General features: G+C 38.1%; 1 protein-coding gene and 1 long non-coding RNA gene across 2 annotated transcripts in view; one reads left to right on the forward strand and one right to left on the reverse strand.

Annotated features, from left to right (window-relative positions):
- Positions 1-9,838: 9,838 nt before the first annotated feature.
- LOC134147859 (uncharacterized) lies at positions 9,839-16,723 on the reverse strand. Its single transcript, XR_009960085.1, has 2 exons — positions 16,622-16,723; positions 9,839-10,237 (listed from the first exon to the last, which is right to left on the reverse strand). It is a non-coding gene; the product is annotated as an uncharacterized LOC134147859 (long non-coding RNA).
- A 3,210-nt stretch (positions 16,724-19,933) lies between these two features.
- Positions 19,934-22,209, forward strand: part of PTPRT (protein tyrosine phosphatase receptor type T) — a 329,075-nt gene continuing 326,799 nt past the window's right edge. Inside the window, 1 exon segment of the mRNA XM_062589625.1 lies at positions 19,934-20,027. Within this exon segment, the coding sequence (XP_062445609.1) occupies positions 20,006-20,027 (22 nt within the window). The 5' untranslated portion in view covers positions 19,934-20,005.

Here is a 22,209-nt window from a genome sequence, read left to right on the forward strand (position 1 = left end):
GAAGTTATTTTAGAAATTGATGATCCTTTCATCAGTATTGAAGTCATTTTTCTTCAGAAAATAACACCATTAGAGCAAAATGCTAAGTGTCAGTTCTGCTGCATTTCCCTAATGGCCTGAGCAGTCATCAAAGGAGATCTTCCTTGCCGTCCTCGGTTATTCCTTTTCTCTTCATGCAGTGGGTTCAGTTCCTAATCTCCTTGACTATTTTTATTCATTTCTTTCACTAACTTACTCTTCCTGGTAAGTAGAGCTAGGGAGGTCTACAAACAAGTGCAAATTAAAAGTCTTACCAGTATTTAGCAATTTTTCAGTGTTAAGTGAAAAGCTTTAGCACTGTGTTTATTGTAGTGTTATCCTTAATGTCAGATAATTCTATAAACGAGTATTAAAAGTAACACTTTAAAAGCCTTTTTTTCTACATAATCTAAACTGATGACAAGTATTTACCAAAAACACTGACTTTTCCAGAAATACTGCTTTTTTTTTTTCTTTTCTTTGGAAGAGAAATCTGACTATCCTTTCCTCTAGGCTTCTTTTCTAAGACAGAATTTGAAGGGGAAAGGATTCTGCCATCTCTGAAGTGGGTAACCTTGTTAAAGGATCGTTCTTCTCCTGGATTTTAATTAGTTACCCAAGGACATGTTTGAATTGTTTGTAGACCTATCTATTCCAGGGTTCTACATCATGGAAGCGTCTCCAACCCCATGCACCTTTTCAGGAATTTTTAACCTAAATTATAAGTGAAAGCTTTATGGTCATGAGTGATAAAAGTGTGCTGGCTCGTAAAAGTGAACCTGAAGTTAGGCTATGCATGTAAATACGCTCATTTTGCAGTTATACTTCAGCGCCTATTAGGCGTGAGCAAAAAGCTGTATGTTCTGCAAACCAAAGGCTTCTCGCCTGCCTTGCTGCTAAGCTGTAGAACGATAGGCGCATCGGTGAGACTGTTTGGTGTGCTAATTGCCAGAGTGCTCTAGATGAGATTGAAAACACCCAGGCACCCAGGAATGCACAAGTGAACCTTCTCCAGGTGAAAATCTATGCTTGCTTCTGTAGTGCAAATGTCCTAAGAAAAAGTAGATGAATGATACACAATCATGGCATTTAATTTATTTGAACACAGTGTTTTGTATCTCCCCCCCCCCCAAAAAAAAAAAAAAAAAGCAATAACCTTTTCTTCGAAAGCAATATTTATCTTGAAAGTGCCCGGTTGCTGTTGTATGGTGAACATTTTGGACCTCGAGGGAGAGTGTATCCATTACTTTCTTGTTTTCCAGGAGTAGCAGTGCTGAAAGTAGAACATTACTCTTGTAAACTGTCTCTCTGAATAGATAGGTAGATATGGATGGTGGTAGTATGAGCTTTGGCAGGCGAGCTTTTTCCGAGCCTTTTGTGTTTTTTCAGAGCAAGCGAGTGTATGTCTTACTGGAGTAAGAACAATTTCAGGACTGTTATGTAGAGAAAGTATAATACTTAATGACTTAAATTAGGTAAAAATCTATGTAGATGTAGTAGCAAAAGGAGCAATACAAGTCTTGAAGCTTTTGTTTTGTTTTATTTGAGAGCCGTCAGTCCACCTACAGTCTGCCTCCTTGCACCGGGAGGCGGCTGAGGCGGAAGTAATCAAAGCAAACGTTTGGAGCCTGGCATTTAAGAAACTGTGACAAGTTCCTGACAGAGATTGGCTTGCTGGTGGGAGGTCAAAAATAAGGTTGGGTATATAAATGCTGAAAGCTTTTTACTTGTCTTAGGAAGTAGTAGGTACTAATTTGTTGGGTCCTTGTTCTAAAAAGTGGAGTTCATGCATCAACCAGAGACTTCGTTACAAGTATCCCATGCATTAGTCATGAAAATGTATTTGACCAATCTAAATATTGCATGAATTTATTACCATAATGCAACAGCTCTAGGGGGCCACTCATTGGGATATAATTTCAGAGAAGAGCTGCTCTAGCATTTGCACATAATGGCTCATTGGTTATTAGATGTTTCTGGCATAGTGATGCCATAGTGCTGTCTGTAGCCCCGGTGCAGGAATGTGAATATTGCTGTGTCAAGATTATTACTTTTTTTCTATCTATCTTGTCCTGCGTGTGCTGTTTAAATAATACATCCTAATTATTACTAGGAATGTAAAGGCAGCTTCCCTTTTGAAAAGGGACAACTTCCAATACAAAGGGTGTGTACAGTTCTAAAAGTGGGAGAAAAAAAATTTTCTAGGAGATGGTGTTAGTTAAGGCAATGTTGCAGCAATTCTAAGAATTTCTCTTGTAAAAATTCTTTAAAGACTATGTTATGTAAAGATGCTAGAAAAAGCTAGAAAGGTCATGAAGACCAGTCTTGTACTAAATGATTATTAGATTAGGTCTTCAAGGGTAAATTTAGTTAACTTCCTGCTGAAGAAAACTTCACAAAACTACAGGCAGTTCTTGGAAGACCCAGGTGGGATACTCTTCTGTCCTAAAAGTCTAGCGGAGAGCATGTAACCAAAGGAGACTGTTTTTGGCTTGTGTTGCTTCTAAACTGTTGATTTTATACACCAATAGTCGGATGGTCTGTAATCCTTCACATTCCTCTTCCAAGTGTGCCCTTCTCGCTAGGGCTTCCTGTAGTGGCCTTCTGATCAGCCTATAGAAAACACAAGTTTAAGCAGGTAAATCAGTGCCAGGCTAGCAACAAATCTTAGACTAGTATTTAGACTCATGGTATTAATCTTAAACTCTCAGCCTCGCAGTACATTGCGAATATAAAACTCTTGTGCATCTAGGGAATCCATTACTGATTCTCTGTGTGGACTTTATACCACACAGTGTACTGCAGATTCCAAAGAAATGAAAGATTTTAGCACAATAACATGAATTTGTTCAGATTCTGGCTATCATGTAGGTCTCTTGGGTGCTATGATAATACAAGTACATGGAGAGTTGCATATTTCAGCTGGGTGTAGTTTTTGTCTCTGGCAAAATGAAAAAGGGTGAATATCCATTTTGAGAGGAGTGTTTTTTGGGGAAAAAAACTGATTGATTGATACCTTAATCAAAGATTTAAGACTCTTGGAAGACACACTATACTCACCCCAAAATGCTGCTGATGAAAGGCAGCAATTTTAACAATTTAAAACATTAAAAGGTACAATTATAAATAATTCTACTGTGTGTTTTACATGCCTGTGTTCTGTGGGGTTTGAGGCAGATCATGCTTCAGAAGTCACTCAAAAAACATGACCTCATACAAAACACTTTAATAAAAATGGTAAAGAATAGCTCAGTAATGTTTTATGTATTTCTTGGCATCCTTTTTAACATACCACACATTTGACAGTGGTTAGTATATGTAAGAATTTGAGTTCATGAAGACCACAAAGCCCACAAAAATTGGGTGAAAGTCTTTTTGGTTGAGAAAATCACATGCTGATAAGTAGAATTAAGTGACCTTTGCTAGAGCCTAGAAATACCCTAAGCTAAATGAAAAATGATACAATATACCAAACTCCCCTACCAGACATACATACTTTCCATTTTTTTTAAGTCTTACTTTCTGAGAAAATTTTTAATTGCTAATGGTAAATTTTATGTTTATAGTAGTTTAAAACCTTTCCTGCCTCCATCAGTGTCTAACAAGCAGTTATGAATTTACTATCCAGAATGACAGCTCTGCCTCTGAATTGTACATACAGTGTGGACCAAAATATATGGAAAAGCTAATAGATCATGCTTTTACTTTGGGTTGATGCATGGCTGTTGAAGTAGTAACGAGTATTTGAAGGTTTATTTGTACTAGTATAGGACAATGATAGTGTGGTTTTTTTGATGTTTAGTAACAGTCTTAAGTAGGAACTCAGTTGTTCTGCTGTGCTTTTTACAGGTCCCTTAAAGCATATTTTACAGATCCTATGGTACCAGGTTATTGCCTTATAAAACAAGATGTATACCTAATGTTTTCAACAAAAACATCTGGGGCTTGCCTGCTTCCCAACCAAACCCCGAGCCTTCTCATCCTCAGCATGCAGGAAGAGTGACCTGTTGTCCACCTTGCACAGAAAACAGCTCTCAATACCCGCTGTTTGCTTGTGTGGCTTTTCACCCTGTAAAGGTAACACCATGATTGCTGCCAGTCCAAATCATGATGCAGATCATGAGTAAACTCGCTGTATTTTACATGTAGCAGAAATTTAAGGTACTAGAAGCATCGAAGAGGCTCTGATCACTTAGGTGTATGTGTGTGTACACACTAATAAAAAAAAATATAATTAAAAATACAAATGGTATGTGTGTATGTGAATATATGTCTCTCTCTATAGGCTTTTTTTCCAAGCCAGGGTAAGAATCAGCAAGGTTTATAAACATAATGCATATCAATATTGTGAAATTCTCCCAAGACTCATTGAAAGGAAAAAGTAAGCTTGCACTAGCTCGTAAGCACTTTCACTAGTGGGTGTAACTTTAAGTCATTGATGTTTTGTGTCAAAATAGTAACTTCAAGTTTGAGAAAGTCAAATGGAAACTTGTTAAAGGAAGGATTTTAAAGTTGATATACTCAATCATATCTTTCTCATTATCGCTTTCCTATCTATTAAATGCCCTATAAATTTGACCGTATTGGAAATCAGATTCTATTAAATGATTATCTAATTTAAGCAGTTCCAGCATTATATTCCACTGACTTTAAGATACAGAATCAAATAGCCTTTTTAATATCATAAAGTGCATGGAACTGGATGAATAACAGATGAAATTTGTACTAAGCTGGTAAAATTCTTGCCTTCACTACTGAATCTTATTAATCGTTAAGGGCAGATAAAAGTTTAAATTAGATTGTAGATGTTTTAGAACACACTCACGTAGATCCTAAAAGATAGACTTTATGAAGAAATTAGCACATGGACATACTATCTGACAAGGTTTTACTAAAGTTATTGAAGATTTGGAGATACAGTGCTAGGGAAGGTCTCCAGATGAAGAGGTAATGTGGTAGATCTAACTCGGGTTTCATAACATCTTACTACATGAGAAATCAGCTAAGTGAGTGAGTCTAGGGCTAACCTGAGTGTTACTAACTTTTAGCGTTATTTCCACTGCATCAGATAGAAGGGAGGTTAACTAAAGTGCAAAGATAATTCTTGAGATCCAACTTAATTTTTTCACTGAGGCCCCAACATAAAGACTGGGAATGTGCTAATACAGGTGGTCAATGGCACAGAGTTGGATATTGGAATAATCAGACCAGAATTAAGATTGAAACATGGTAAAGCAGAAATGGGATATAACTTAGTATTATAGTTTGCAAGGTCATACGTCTAGGGACTAATTAGATTTTTTGCTTTAAGATGGGAAATGAGTTGAAAGTCGCAAGAAAGATGTTGGAGCATTAATAAAAGGAGATTGAGATCAGTTTGTGAGATTTGCTCATATAGAAGAGAAATCACTCCTTTAAGGAAAGGTAGTGAAATAAGAATGGTATTATATAGACAAAAAAAAATACATTCTGTACAGCTCAAGTATTTTCTTTTTGGAAGAATTATTAATTCAATCCATGACAAATGCAAAGAAGGGCTGTGAGAATTATTGCAAAATTGAGAACTTTTTCTGTGAGGAGACCAAAGAGTGTAGCTTGTTCAATCTAGTGTAACAAAGGCTAGGAATTTGTTGTTTAAAAATCTACCTGGAGAGGGAGAAAAGGAAACCCCAGAATGCTCTGACCACTCCAAATTTGACGGAGGGGAGGGAAAAAAAAAAAAACCTACTAATCGTGAAGTTATAATTTTAGTCATTGGTCCAGAAATCTCCTCTTAGAACCTGCTGTTTCATAAGAAGAGTAACAGGTAGGAAAAGTTCCAAGGACAAGCTGCAGTGATTTAACTCTTTTGGCATTTTCCACTGGCAAGGGTAACTCAGTTTTTCGGTGTCTCTCAGTATGCAGGTATGTATGTTTTTATTTTTCAGTTTACAGCTGTCAGGTTTGCTAGATAACGTAGTCTGTTGCAGGAGTGTGAGTGCCATTCTCAAAACTGTGTGCGTTTTAAGCCAAGGTACTTCTTTGAGGTGGGAAAATCACTGTAGGACAGCCTGAGAACTTTTGCTAAAGCACAAGTCTGGGTTCGGACTCACAACTGCTGACCAGTGTTTCCCCCTCGGCCATGCTCCATCTGCACTGCTGTGGTCCTTCCTGTCAACCTGAGAATGCCATGACATGATGATCCCTGAGGATATTCCCAAGAAAATAGGGTGTTATATAGAGATCTCATGTCACTGGCAATAGCTCTCTTAAGCATGCCTAGCTTTTTTCTTATTCTGTGTAGGTGAAGTTACTCAGATAACTGGATCATCTGTTGATAGACGGTATGTTGTAATTTGTATTTGTGGCATGCAGCTCAAACAGTAGCATCTCCTCATAGTCCTTCATTTCTTGCTGTCATCTTTAGTGCAGTGTTCCCAGTGGTTGCTGTCAGCTCCAAGAAGGAGCAGGTCACTTTGTAATAGCTTATATTAGCTCATATTTTCATTTTCTTGTTTTCAGAGTTAAGTATAATCAAATTCTGTGTTCTTGTAACTCTTACTCCATCAGAACGTTGTGGCAATTAAATCAGTGTACGTGAGACATCTCACCGCAAAGACAACTGAGCCTCAGTGATTTTGAGAGGAGTAGGATCACTAAAGTGCAACAGTGTTTCAGAAGTTAGTGGTTTAACTAAGTCAGGTCAAATACGTATAGTAAGTCAATATTCTTGCTTGTCCCACATTTGAGCGCAGATGATTTGCGGATGGATAGTATCTCCTTAGAAAAACTAGACTGGAAAGGGGAAAGATTTCAGTAAAACAAAACAAAACCGATATGATTCTGTCTGGTATAAACTTAACATTCAAATCCGTGTCCCCTCACCTTGTTTCTCGTTATTTTTTTAATGCTAATAAAATCATAACTGTTAGTTAGATATTGCTTTTCCTGGTTTATGTTAATTGTAGTCACAGTTCTGGGAAATTGTATTAGGTTTTATCACAGATGAGTGTTTTCAGATGCAGTTAAATTACATTCTTATTCCAGCTGGGGCATTCTCTTCAGATTTTTATTCATTATCTAATTTTAAAATAATCTGAAATTGCTACAGTGTAGTCCTATATTCCACTACTGTTTCCTTGTGAGACAGTGCCTTGGAAGAAAAAAGTGCTGCAGGCTGATAGCTTAGCGAGAAGTCCATCTTGCCCAAAGCATAGGACATGATTTAAAGCCTTTACGCCTCCCGGGTACAGTGCAGCAAGTGCTGTCACTTGCATGGGAAGGCTCTATACCTGATCCCTTTCTCGTGACAAGAGTGTTAGCTCTGCACATGTGGCAGATTGGATCTCTGTTCGTAAAGTCCCACTGTCCTGTGCTTGTTTGACCTTGTACTTGAGCAAAAATACCCTCTGTGTTTCTAGCTGTCCCCAGCCAGCCAGAAGCTATCGGAATGGCTGACCTGTAGAAGTTGTAGTCGCAAGAGGTTACAGATTCCAGAAGTGTGTGTAGATTTGGGGGAAGGTTGGACAGCTTCAAGCAAAGAGCAGCCAGTTCATCAGAGGCACAGAGATACCACCTCCGCTATTGGAGTGAGCGTTGTTTGAAGCTGGGAAGGTATTTCAGGAAGAGTGCTCTGTGTACTTGTCCTGTTCTTGAATTTTTTTAGCCTTTATCTGCTACAGTAGCCTGACCTTTGATCTGAGTGCTTCAGTCATTTGTATATTTTTAAGTTGGCCACGTGAAGCGTCTCCACGGTCTTAGATCTGTTCTGGTTAGATGGTAGGAGGGAAACCCTAGAAGAAAAAGTAAGGGCTGATAGCATAACTTCTAAGAGTTTACGAAGTGCGTGGATAGTTAGCGGGGGGTGCCTGAATAATTTGTTTTATTCATGCTATTAGTATCTTTTATGCAGTGTGCTAAAACTTGTACCTGAAGGTTTTCAAAGTTCTAGGTTTCCTCAGATTAAGAGAAGGACACTAGGGCAAACACTAAAGGGGAGTAGTGCTCTCTTGGTCTGTCTTGTATTTCTGGCTGCAGTGCCAATGTGTGGTTGTTAACTAAGTGTCGATATAATTGAAACATGGATGTAATTGGATAAGTATATTTAATGCTAATTCAGTTGATCAGACACTGAATCTAATTTCTGAATTAATATGATTACAATCTTCTGAAGTATTTAATGAATCAGATTCTTGCATAGACATTTTAAAATTACAATGACCTGTGTAAAATTGTTATTAAAGAACACTGAGTTTATTAGAAATTTTATGCTCAGCTTTAACTGAGTAGTTTATTAGAAATTTTATGCTCAGCTTTAACTGAGTATATAATTTCTGAAGTCTTTTCATAGCTTTAGAAATTAAAGATCTGCACCTTCACCTGTGGCACTTGGCATGCATTACCAGTGACAACATTTTAATGTTGAAGTTTCCTGTGCCATTAAACAGTGTGTGAGCTACACTCGTAAGTGCATTTACAGATGTAGAAATCAAGTGGAGATGCATCTGACAGCGCTTTATGCGGACATTGGTAAAACAACATCATGCACAAGGTCTACTCTACACAGAATGTGTCATTCAACTTCTTGCTGTTTAGAGAAGTCCTTTAAGCAAATTTTAAGTTGCTGTTAAGAACTTATTCCCAGAAGTAGATTTCTAGCAAATGAGCTTTTTGTGCTTTTGAATTACACCTCTGCGCCCAGATTATTTCGGTATTAGGAATAACAATATGAAGTTTGTTGACAGAACTTCCAGAGTTTTATTTTAGTGTTATATCAAAGATGTTACAGCAGCTGCACAGGCTACCGTAAGGGCAGTTTAATATTGACGTGTTGTCAGTTAAAAACAGATCCTGGGAAATTCAGTAAATCTTTCTTAAATAATACTTTTGAAATATAGTAAATGTAATATAGTAATATCGTATATTGTAAATGTTAGTCTCAAAATGGACTTGAGAAAGGAAAAAGGTTTTGGACAAGGGAGTTGGACAAGGAATTATTTTGTTCTGCTTTTGCTACCAGTCAAGTTCTTTACAGTATTGACTGTACGGTTTCAGTCTGCTTCTAAATGAAGTGCATAATGACCATAAAATTTTGAAAATGAGTTCATTTTACAGTTTGAAATTACTTTCTGTAAAATCAAGAACCTGAGCAGATAACATGGAATAGTTTGCAACCTGTTAATTGCAGGTGATCGTTTGCCCCCCTCGGGGAGGTAAGCTGCTGGTGCTGGCCAAGGGGGACCGTCTCAGTGAGACGCGGCTGATGATCACGTTTAGATCGCCCACGATTTGTCACTGGCTGCGGCTGGCTGAGGAGACTCCAAAGCGATATGTTGAACAGAGAGATGTGCTACAAGAGACGGAGTTCAGGAAGCTAATTTTTTTGTATTAAAAAATGCTTTTAAAGACTAAGAAGTGTAGTTGAGGTGGGGGAACTGGAAGAAAAGAGAATAGCAGAAACATTTTTGGTTTGTTCTCAACTATATAATGATTTAGCAGACTGGCCCTTGACAAATTATCGTCATCATCATTATCATTAAACTACTGGATACGACCTCTTTTTAAATGGAATAAATGAAATGAAATTTTTCTAAAGAAATAACTGCATTTGTATTAATGCTGTCCTAACTTTTCTCTCCTTTCACCTGCTATCCTTAGCTAATACAGTGTTTAGAGCATAGCAGTTTGGACTCTCTTAAGTGTGTGCTGTGGGTCATGTATTTTAAGTGGAAGATTCATAGCTATAATTAGGCACTTTTTCGTATATGCTTGCATACCTTAGAAGGAAAGCTGGTTAACCAGAAAAGGTGCTGTATGTGTTTTCAAGAATTCATATGTGCTGTTAGGTAGAGATCTGTTTATTTTTGCCACATATTTACGCTATGTTCTGCTCTGTGGGCAAGGAACTTACACAGAGGACTCTGGAAGCTAAAAGTAAGCAAATTTTCCCATCATTTCCATGTTTACAATGTGCTGTAGAGGAGAGCAAGGCTTCTAGTGCTCTCTGTTTGCTCCACTTCCATGATTTTGCAAAACCTCTTACATGTTGCAGTGCAAATGATGTACCTAGGAATATGAAGGGAGAAAAAGCATAAGAGAAATGCTCCCCCTTCTCAAAAAAACCCCAGCCAGATATCAGAGTTTGAATGTAGCTGAATGTTAGTGCCTCAGCCATCCGACCAAATTCTGCAAGGTCATCTTTGAGCCTTTGCCCTCCTGCCGACAGCCTGATCCAGGGTACCTGAAAACAAAACAGCTCATTAACCACTGTCATTTCAGGGATCGACTTGCTCTTTGCACATTAAATGAAGATCACGTTTTAACAGAAAACAGTTTAAAATGCACGTTTCTAAGTATCCTAGACATGACACTCTATATGTAATTTGAAACAGTAGGTGCCAGCAACAAGCAAGAGCATATTTTGTGAACCTCAATCTAAGACATGTACAAATTTGGAGCCATTACACTTGTTAGACCTCAATAAAAATTATTTATACAGCCACCAGCTGGAAATAGCTTCCAATAACCACATTATTAAATTTTACAAGATACACCAATTCCAGCACTCATTGCACGTTATTACCATTGTATTAGCCAATTAGGTTTTATTTGCTGATGCTCAGGAATGGGTATGTCTATCTTTTTAGCTATAGTTCTGATACTCAACCAGTATACAGTTGAGCTGCTACACATTAAGAATGCCATCTCTGAAATATTGAGGATCAGTCTTTGGAGAGCTGTGCAATGCTGGAGCCTTAGTTGGGTTTATTCTTCCAAATTGATTTAAATAAAAATTGATTTGTTTACTAAGAATCAACTTGCCACATAAGTCTCCTCCTACAAGAAAGCAATTGAATTTCTGGGCTTTCCTTTTGGAAGCAGAACAGGAACTAACTAGGTTGTGGGTGGATGGATGAGTGGATGGTGTGTGTGTGGATTTCATTTGGGAAGAGAGTTGAGCTATTGGAATGCTTCTGAAAACGCCGGCCTCCAAAGCACTTAATTTCTTCCTTGAGGGAGATAAAAAATACGTTCTAATTATGTCCAATTACAACCAAGTTGATACTTAATTTTGTGCCGTACTCACTGGAGGTGCGATAAACCAAGCTTCCTACTGTCATTTAAGCTACCGTCTTCGTGGTTTCTGATGCTGAATTCTTAAGAGAAAAACCTCAAACACAAAGAGCTTCTCCAAACCAGAAGCCCCAGCAGTGCTGCAGGAACAGTTGCTCAAAGACAGGAAAAAGATTAAAGCAGATGCTTAGATTGTTTAGGAATTCCTGAAATTGTACTTCTGAAACACTCTTCTCTTCATCGTCAAAGATAATATGAATCAGCTAATGATAGCTTCTTGCTTAAAATTCAAACACATTGCTTTGCAGTTCATATAAAAGCTTATTAAGAGAAAGGATAGGCTTATTTATGGAATATGTAATAATTGATAAATAGCTATCTCCAGACTTTGTTTTGTTGTTGCATTAGTGGTTAAGAGAAGTTAAATGTGATTTAAGTGACTGTACAATGTGGATAAGCTATTCTATGTGACATGGCAAAATGCTGAAGTGAAGTCAATGGAGAGTAGCGACTGATTAAGATTCCAGGGCATTAGATGATGTAGAATTTGGTCAAAATGCACTGTAAATGTAATGTTTGATAATCTTGTCAAGGAATACTGAACAATTAGACCCAGGAGACTAAAGATGCTTGAAGGATGGGAAAATAACAGTACTTCCTTTTGTTGGAGTAATGATTGCCCACAGATGATTGTAATTTAATAAGCGCAGAGCTAAATGCAACTTCAGCAAACATGGCTAATCATTTAAGCTGGATTTTGGAATACAAACCGGCATTATTCTAACCAAAAAAAAAAAAAAAAAAAAAGGGTCCTGTAACATAAGAAGCAGAAGTTTAAACAAAGTAAGGCATATCTTATGTTTAGGCTGTAAGAATAAAGGCAAGTGCATGCTATGAATTTGTGTGTGTGTGTGTATATATATATATATATATATTTTTTTTTTTTTTTTAAAAAAAGGGGGGTGATTCTTTTCAGCATATTCTGAGTACAGGAGGAGCTTGGAGCTTGTGTCAGGGCTGGTAAGGTATCCAACTACTGGATTTAAAAGATTTGATTAGGTGGAAGATTTTTTTTTTTAAGCAAATGAGGAATGTCAGTTTAATAATATCCCATGTTATCCCATGTTTTCTAAAACCTATGTTAATTTTACAAATTCCATTACATGGGGCTAGGCAAGTAAGAAAGCTCTTAACATACAGGAAGTATGTTTCAGCAGTCTTAAACTAAACTTTGTATAAAAAGTTAGTACTCTGTGAAAAGACATGGTGTATAAACTGAATTGGTTCTATAGCTGGAAAAAATCCAGTGGGATTATGGATTTGTATAGATATATGCATTTTAATAGAGCAATAAAATGCTAATATGGAGCTATTGAAATAATGACAGCTAAGCAGTCAGAAGCGAAAAGATATTCTTGGTATTAGATAAAGGACATGCGTTCTGGCAAGTGGAGTTAGATGAGTCACCCTTTTTTGGATGTATAAATTTGAACAAATGCCATTTAGTGTTAGTTGTACTCCTAGGATACTTCAGAGTGATTCCACTGATCCTTGATGGATTATGAAGTGCAGGATTAGTAATGAACGTAGGAGCTGGTCTAGCACTCAAATTGAGATGCATGTGGGCAAGCTTTTGGAAAGAGAGAAACCTGCAATAATGAATTTAAGAATTAAACTTAGTTTAACCTAGCAAATATATCTTCAGTGCTTTTCCCCTATATAACAGGAGTCTAGATAACTGATAAATTTTGGCAGACTCTACTCCACATTGAAGACCAAAATGTCTTCAAAGAAGTGCTGAAAAAAAACCCCTGTGCTGCTGCTGGGAAGACAAAATAGGTCTGTGCTAGATGCTATTCAATCTATTTCTTTCACAGGATTAAACTAAGGTAGGTATATTATTAGTGAGGCTCATCACGAAAGAACATAGATGGCCACTTATTCAGTCCTAAAAATATTTTGAATATAGTAAGATTCCTATGCAAGGGAAGTACAACCAGTAGTTATATCCATGCAGATATGTCTGCGTAAACTATGATCATAAGCTAGACGCAGTTTGTGTGGAAAAGGATGTGTAATATTAAACTTGTAAAGATAGCGATTTTATTGAAATATGAATTTGGAAAAGGCTTCCAAAAATATATATCCTTAGTACGGTAGTCTTCCTTAGTAGGTTGATAGCACTTGAAAGCATCTTCATGCAAAATATCCAACATTTAGTCTACTTCAGGGCCATCACAGTCTGCAGTTTAAGAACTTTTCTGGGCTACACTCAATTTTTTCAAAGGTTGAAAAAAAAAAAAATTCATGTATCTTTCTAAGCCAGGTATTTGTTAGTAATGTCTCAGAGAACTAGCACCCTTCAGAGTAGATAAAACCTTGTATCCAAATCTAATAATACTAAGTTTAAAAATAATATAGAAAGAAAAGCAAACGGAACCTCCATGTGGCAGATGCATCATCCTTGGACTGCAAGTTAAGTACTAATATTTGCAGCAGAAAATCAGCAAAAGTCGTCGTACTTGCAGCAGAACCTAAATCACATACAGGAATGTGTTGGAGGCACAGAGTAATCATTGATGCTTGCTTCTAAAACCCGAATCATCGGGATACCTTGAGAGAAGTGCTCCTGTGAGCACTGGAAGTGGAAAGCCTGATTTTTAGTGGATTTGTATTTCATGGTTGAGTGACTTAGCTGAATTTATGCTAGTTCTGAATTCAATTCTTAAAGAATTCACGTAAGAGAAAAGATACTACAAATGCTTAAGCTGGAGTTCATACCTTATTATACACTAGGGCATCCGTTCCTTGGTTTCTCTCCAGTGTAGATCTTCTGGTGACTAATGAGGCACAAAACTTGATCAAAGATTTTTCTGCCATTTGGGTAGTTATAACATCTTTCTCGTCCTCATGGAGTCTGAGTTTTAATATGCGGCGGCACATGTGCTGCTCTTTGTCTCAATAATGATCTCTGTTCTTTTGCAGACACTTTTTTTCCCTGGGAAATATGGGAATATGAAATGAATAGATTAATAAGATGCTAAAGTATCAGTTGAATTTGCTCAGTTATAACAGCAGACTGGTAACAAGATGATGGCAAAAAGATGATTTCCTGAGAAATGAAATGCCCAGTTACTGCTGACCTTTCTGAAACTTCCTAGCCTGTACTGTGCAGACAGCAAAGGCTCCACAAAACATACTGCTTCCAATGTGTTACACTTAAAACTAATGACATCCTAAGTGACAAGTGCCCTCTTCCAGTCCCTTCGTACTTGTCTGTCTCTTCAGTATGATATCTGAGAGCTGAGTTTGCTGGACAGTAGTAGTTAGAAATAGGTTTTGTCCGTGCAATCTGCTTTTTGGTTAAACTTAGCATTTTGGGCTGCTTGTATCTATGTTTCTGATGTCAGCTGGTATTTCTGGATGGAGTAGAAGGCACGCAAAGCTTTACTCTTCCTGGGAGTGGAAACCTCAGTATCACTTAAAAAGATTTATACCATCTTAAACAAAGCTACTTAGCACAAACTTTACATTTTTATTCTCTCTTCCACCTCCATAACAGTATACAGTAAGGTTTCTAATGCTGTCTGGAGTTTAGAGTCTGAAAAATGAGTTAGAAATTTCTGTACAATAACTACTTCCTACAATAGAAGTTGCTCTGTAAACATGAGCGTCATTAAAAAAAAAAAAAAAAAAAAAAAAAAGGATCAGAGAGAGTGGCGGTCTGACTTCTGGAGGTTTTACAGTTGGTAAGCCCAACCTCTTTATTATAATGTTTGTTTCTTCTGCTCTCTTCATGTTTTGTGAGGCTAAAAAAGTCTAAGCTAAAGGACTAAATGTCAGCTCTTGCAAGAGAATTTCAAAAGTGATGTTCCAGGAAAAAAATGTTGGAATTATATGTGCTTTTGTAATCTCCACTTGAAAAAACAAAACTGTGCGTGTAACTATTTGCTTCTTGCAGAAGAGAAACCTGGAGTGGGAGGAATGAGATTGTTGAGGTTCTTGCTCTCTTCTCCATCTCCTTCATCTTGGGGATATTGAAGATGTTTGATCGAATTATGTCTGATGCTGTGTTTTCTGTGGGTACTAAAAAACACAGGATGAAGAATGAGCTTTCTCACATCAGTATGTTTCTTTATTCCTTTTTAGAAGTATTGTTTTTATGTAGCAAGTCCATGAGAGTTTGACATTGGATGACTTTATAAAACATTCTACTAATTGGATTTGTTAAAATAAATAAATCAAACGCTAATTGGAACATGCCCTGCCATTATTTTTGCTTACTGAATTAGATATAATGGCACGAAGTCCTTTTTATCATATTTGTGCACTTATTTAAACACCCCCCTGGCACACACTTCTGCAAATTCAATTATATATTCAAAGGAGGCATTCAATTTCTGCAAGGCTGGTTTACATTTAATCCGGGGGCAAGACTCAGTAACTGATGATAGGTCTGTTCAAGATTAATTAGCATCACTCAGATGAGCGGTGGCATTGTTATGAGCCTGCAGTGTAAAACAAGGGATGTTTTATCCTTCCTGCATTGAGCCTGTATTTGCTTTGGAATGACCCTTTCCAGGCAGGGAAGGATTTTTTTTTTTTCTTGTTTGAGTTTCACTTTGTGAAAAGGAAGGCTCAACACCACATGCATTATCTGACACCATCAAAGTCATCGTCATTTCTTTTTGCCCCATTTTAGCAACTCCATTTTTACACTACTAGTTTTTAGCTGATTGATAGATTTCCAAGGTTCGCCTTTGCTTCCTAAGGTCCTCACCCTTGTTAACGACTAATGAAGACAGAGAATTCCGTTTCAGTTATGTTGAATGTTTTTCTCAAAGCTCCTTTGTGACTCCTTTGTGGCTAAAACTGTAACATGCAAACCAGGTATCTTCAATTCATCATATAGTATCTTTTTCTCTAGATTTGTGATTTTTTTTTCTGTTTACTAATGAATAGCCCTGTTCTGCTGCCAAGCAGTTACGGTTTGGTGATGGATGATTATGCATTAAGAGGGACCTTACCCTTTCCTCCCGCTCCACCCTTTATTCCAGCATATTTAGATGTAGCTCACGTTTAGATATCCACACAGGTGACATGTTGTCTTAAGAGATTCCAAGTAATAAGCTTGCGCTGACAGTGAAAATAATGTCTGCTGGTTTTAGCCTGCCTTCCTGTTTCGGACTTACTATTCCCACTTAAATGAATGTTAAAATCTATTAATGCCTTTGCAGATTAACCTGAAATTCATTAGTGGAGACAAACTGAATGTCCAAGGATCTTGCTGCTAGATAATTGTGTGGCGCAGAGTGGATCACGCGCCGTCATCGTGTTAGCACTGTGAATATCTGCGCAAGGGAAGTGACACTGCTCTTAATTAGACATCAAACGTACCCGTATCCTGTGTTCCCTTGCTGCCTTACTTATGCGCTTACTTTTCTGAGCATCCACTTGAACAAAAGAGCACTTTAATCTACTGGGGCTACAAAACTCTGCAGAGAAAGCATTATGGTTGGTTCTCCCTCTGCCAGATTCTTCCCTCTCATACCTTCAGGTTATTTTCCTTAAATGCAGGCTGGAGCTTTTAGAGTTTGGTGGTCTTCAGAGTGGTCTGTCTCAGATGCCTTTATCAGAGCTGGTCCCTGCGCATTTCCCAGTCATGTGTGCTGCTGGCCCTGGCGAGCTGCCCTGCTGCAGGGCAAAGCGAGCCCTGTTTGGTTGGAAGTGACACGGTGGCAGAGCTGTCACCAAGACATGACCTGATAGCAGAGGTGGTGTGATGGCGCAACTGAGTGTGGCTTAGCCTGCTGGATTTCTATTTTAGGAAACAGTACGGGAAATAGGTATGACTTGACTCAGAGGCTGCATTTCCAGTTAGGAATAGGCATTTGCATTTTTGAAAAGCACGGGAGACCCTGAATTCCTGAGCTGAAGTTGGCATGGGATTTTTTAAGGCCATGTTTCTGAATATGGCTCAGTGACCTGCGATTGCAACTGTAATGTCTTGTCTCTCTCTTTCTGCAAAAAAGCTGGGACCTGAAACCACCTGCTGACACAAACAAAGAATGCTATTGCCCCAAATCCTGCAATATTCCTGCTGACGGGATTGATTCCTTGTGCTTTCTGAAGTTCCTTTCTTACTACACGATGTAGTGTGTTCAGTATTAGACTGCGCTAAGAGAAAGGTTGTAGGCTTTCCGCTCACAGTGAGTATGGCTTGCATCAGGAGTCTTTACTTTTAATTTTGCTCTCTTCTGACCCATATGGTGGCCAGACATAGCCAGAGGCTTTTTTTATTTTGAGATCCAAGATCCAACCTTTCTGTGCTCGTTGTGCAGCCAATGTGCATGCCTATGCCTTTAAATTTGGCTTGAGCTTTTTCTCCCCATCATAGTTCCCTGCAAATTCACCTTTCCAATTTCCAATTTTGTTGCTTCTGGTAAGTTAATCTTTCTAGTTTATTGCCTTGTCACTGAGGATTTGTGGATTCCTCCACTAACTTTTTAGAAATGCAGGGATCTTTCTGCTACTTTCAAGGCTCTTCACAGTTTATCCTTACCTTTCTTAGCCAATCCAAGTATCTTACTACAAGGTCAACTTTGACTTTCAGATATGGCACTTCCAAGCTTCCTCAGATATCGCATCTTTGTGGGAAAACCTCAAGAAGCTTTTGCTGTATTCCCTTCTCAGCTTCTTCTCCTATTTTATCTACTTTCTCAGGGGTGAAATAACCTGCTACCTGATGATGGCAAGATAGCAGCAATCATTCTCTCTTAAGTAAGGACTGAACCCCATGTTTTGTTACCTTCTCTTGTTTGTCTTTGGAGACTTCATAGCAGAACCCCTTTTCTCTGCGTGCACAAGGCTTTTGTAAGTTTGTCTGGCTTGATCCCAGTGTTTGTTTACAATCTCTTTTTTACCTAAATGTTGTAAAACAATTAGGGAAATGGCTAATGTGTAGTCCTGCTTATTTCAGCAGCCACGGAAGTTTAATGAGCACAAATATAAGGGAAAAGATCAAAATTTTTTAGAAGTATTGAAGCTTCAGAAATACTTGGAGGGAACTCTGCTGAGACAGAGACAGCCAAAGTTGTAGAAGTCATAAAAGCTGCTATAGTCAGATCTATAAAATATATAGAGTCTATCAATTATATATCAAAAGTGAATTGCTATTAATATTTTAGGACAAGCTTCAATTAAACTTCTCTTCAGCAACTTAGTATTTTTGGGTGTCAGGTACTTTATCCTACAAATCCCTCTAGTAAATACTTGATTAAGTTTAAGAAATAAGTTGCTTGTGTTAAGTTTTGTAGATCTTACTGGAGAACTAGTTGCAGTTAGAGTGCACATAAAGTCCTTCACTTGAATAAGGGCTTGATGAAGATAATGATTGGACGTGTATTTGGGCTTGTTATTTATTAAGCATTCCATGGGGCTGAGACAGGTTTGGGCTTTCTTGGGAGCTAGAGAATCAAAAAGTAGAAGTGAACACTGAAGAAGGCCTAACTGTCGCTGTGTTGGGTGACGCTTATTGCAGAGGAGCCACAGGTCACTTGTGTTCCAGCTGTTTGTTGTGGATGTTCAGAGAGCACAGCCTGTGGGAAGGAGTGAAGAGTCACGGACATCTCTGTGCATCTAATTCTCTGATTAGTGTCAAGAGCAATTGGCAGTTTGGCTGGCAGAACAAGTTAGTGTAGCCTTGAGCGCTGCTGAGTCCTTTCAACTCCAGAAGTGTTAGATGTGTCCAGTTGACTTTGGAGGACTAATATCAACGCAGAAAAGTTATCGTTGCTTTTCTGAGAGAGAATACTGCAGCAGTGCAGAGCTGCTGTTGGCGTGGTTAGGGTCTGGGCTCAAGGACCTAGGCTGCCTTTTCTGTGGGTTTGGCAGCCCACCTTGAGCAGAGCTGAAGAGGAATGTGCCAGAGGCAATGTAGTGGGCACCAGCATAGGATTGATTGTTCTCCCTAAGACTAATCCCAAGTTGCCTGATCCGTCCATGTGACACAGGTTTCTAAAATCTGTGCTGTAATACAGAATTTCTTTCCGTTGTTTGTGGGTTTCTTTCGATTCACAAATGCTTGGACAGCTGCCAGATTATTTATGATGCTTAAACACTTCCAAATATGGCAGGAATTGCAGTAGGGAAGATCACTTAGCAGCTTGGGATGTGTGGAATTGCCACCCCCTTGTTATTCTCTCATAAGCGGAAGGCTTCCAAAAGTGCTTCCAGAGTACTGTAGACCTTGAGGACGAGTCATTGCCACATGAAGCTTCATGTTGTTATCTGTAGAAGATGACTGAAAGGAAAATTGGACTTTACGGTAGTTGTAACCTAGCCTTGAATAATTCAAGGTTTAAAAGTGAAAAGAAGTGAGGAATTTGCTGTAAGAACAGTAGAAGTGTGATTGCCTGTTCACCATATAGGTTACTTCCTCCTCCTCCTTGAATATCTGATTTGAAGGTTTCTGTACCTAGGTACCAGTTATTGAGACCTAAACTGAAATATTCTTGTATGTGCTCGTTGTGTGCAACTGTACTGTAAAAGTTTAAGGCAATAGGTTGAATTAAGCTAACTGCTCTAAGGAACAGCAGTGTGTAGGGAAGAAAACAAAGGCTTCCAAAGGATTTAAATGGCAAAAAAGTCAAAAAATATTTTTCAGATAGCTTCAAGGCAATTCCTCCCTGCTGCCTAAAGCCTAATATGCTGGAAATTTTTATTACTTTTTTCTTCTTGGAAACTTGGATCCAAAATACTGATGTAAGTGAACTAACATAGTGGGACAAAAATAATTAATAGAAGAATGTGTTCATTTTTCTTGTCTTTAGGTGGTTGTTCGTTTGATGAGCACTACAGTAACTGCGGTTATAGTGTGGCTTTGGGGACCAATGGATTTACCTGGGAGCAAATCAATACCTGGGAAAAGCCAACAATGGATCCTGCTGTTCCAACTGGTAAGTAGGACACCTCAATGATGGGCAGAATTCTTAACAATATTATCATTTGTGAAAATCAGCTATCAGCTCATATGAGGTAGTGTTTTATTCAGTGCTATGAAACTGATTTTTATGTTCAAAATAATCTGACAATAGAATTCATAAATGTGAGATGGCTCTTTACAATATCTGTCACTTGATGTCTTTACTAAATCACTTTATCCTTTACTTCTATTTTATTTCCACATTCAAGAGAGAGAAAATGATTGCTTTAAATAAAATGCTCCAAGGTTTGACCAGCCTTGGCATGTTTCAGGATGAGGGTCACAGAGCTCTTATCTGCAGAGGCAATTTGTCAGGAGGTCAGAAAAAATAAAGCTTTGAGACCTCCAGGAACCCTCTAGTTTGCATTCAGCTCTTAATTGACTGCTTTAAGTTCTAATTCTGAGAAAGACAAGAAAATTTCAGAAGAATAACTTCAGTAACCTATGTTTTATTGTACTGGGATTTCAGATCCTGATGTTTCCATATGTAAGAGAAATATTTCCCGCGGAGGGAGTTACCAGAATATCTAAGTTGCTAACATATATTGAGAGCATGCAATGATATAGTCTTTCACAAGGTGTTTGAAATATTCTCTAGAGAACTCCCAGTAATGATTTTTTTTTTTCTGGAAGTTTTGTTTCTTGTAGGAAATTAACACTATGCTGTTATATATGTGGGAATAAATTTTTTTTTCCTTTCTAAATTGCTGTGGAGTGCTCTGCTCAGATTGAAAAAGGACTTGTTTTTTTAGAAAGCACACTAAGATTTTCTAAAAATCATAGTTTACCTGCTATATTTACCACCTAAAATAAGAGAGCAAGCTCCGGTAAAGCTATTTGTGTACTGACAAGCAGAACTGACCAACTACTTAAGATTTTGAGTTCAGTTCTAAGGAAGATGGATTTGTTTCCAGTTAGTGCATTGCACTCTGATGAGCATGAGCTAAGTTGCAGAATTAACATGTGTAATGCTCGACAGGTATTTTTACACATGTAATTCTTGTGGTAAGAGGTGTGAAATTGCACAGTGCCTGTTAAGGACACTGTGTGTATCTGATGGAGTAGCATCTGCCTGTTGTTGCTATTGGTGATGAGCCCACTCTTTGTGCCTGTATATTAAAGTTGTCAATAGAAAGCTAGCATGTAAGGCACCATGCTCACTGCAGTTTCTCCATCAGCAATGGTCAGTTAAGCTTTTCTGTTACAGCTTTGATTGGAAACTGTTCAGACCAAGATCTTTCAAAGTGTGTAAAAACCTAGTATCACTCAGTCTGGCCCTGCTGTCCTATAGGACGCTAATTGTGAAAATTATTAACTACCATTTTTTGTTGTCAGCTGTATTCATTCCAGATGTGTTGCCTTCTTAATGAGGGCATTTTTGTTCCCACAGTACCATAGTGCCCTCCCTTCTGTGTCACGCTCCCTTTTACTAGTATACCTAGCTAGAGAGATAAGACAGATATTTGAATTAACTGATCCCAGAATGATGTGAAGGAGCAAGCACATGCAAGACTGAGGCAAATTGGAAGGCAAGAAATAAATGGAAGGACTTGCGTGGCTTGGTCTGGAGGAGTTCATGTCAACTCCAAATGTTAATGTAAGCCTATCTTCAGACAGCTGGGGACCGTATGAGAGTATATTATTGCCCTAAGCTCACTGGAACCATGGAAAAATGACATGTGAACAATAGTCTAGCTAGAATGACATGGTTTAAAAAACAAACAAAACAAAAAAACCTCCCAACGACAAAAATGGTACAATGTATTTTTTCGCAAGGCTTTCGGAAATACTCCTACTAACCAAAGAAAATGCAGTGAGGTATGTGGCCTTCCTCTTAGTACTTTCATTTCATCCTGTAGCACTAGTAATTAAATTCATAGTGATCTCAGAGGAGCTGTGAATCTAATAACATTGGGCCTACAGTAAGAAATATGGAAAATTTTCTTTGTGTACTTTGAAAGATGCAACAGGTGAAGCTGCCAACCACCTGGAATATACTGATAAAGAAATATTACCTAAAGAGACTTTAAAGAGTATGAGGGAAAATGACTCAATTCCTCTCATTAGCAGGACTGTTCATGTAGAGCAAAAGGCAAAATTGGTAGGTAAAGAGAGGAGAGAAGATTGACTGCAGCCAGTACGTACAGATGGCTCCA

The sequence above is a fragment of the Rhea pennata genome, chromosome 16, assembly GCF_028389875.1.
Source record: "Rhea pennata isolate bPtePen1 chromosome 16, bPtePen1.pri, whole genome shotgun sequence".
Lineage (NCBI taxonomy): Eukaryota > Metazoa > Chordata > Aves > Rheiformes > Rheidae > Rhea > Rhea pennata.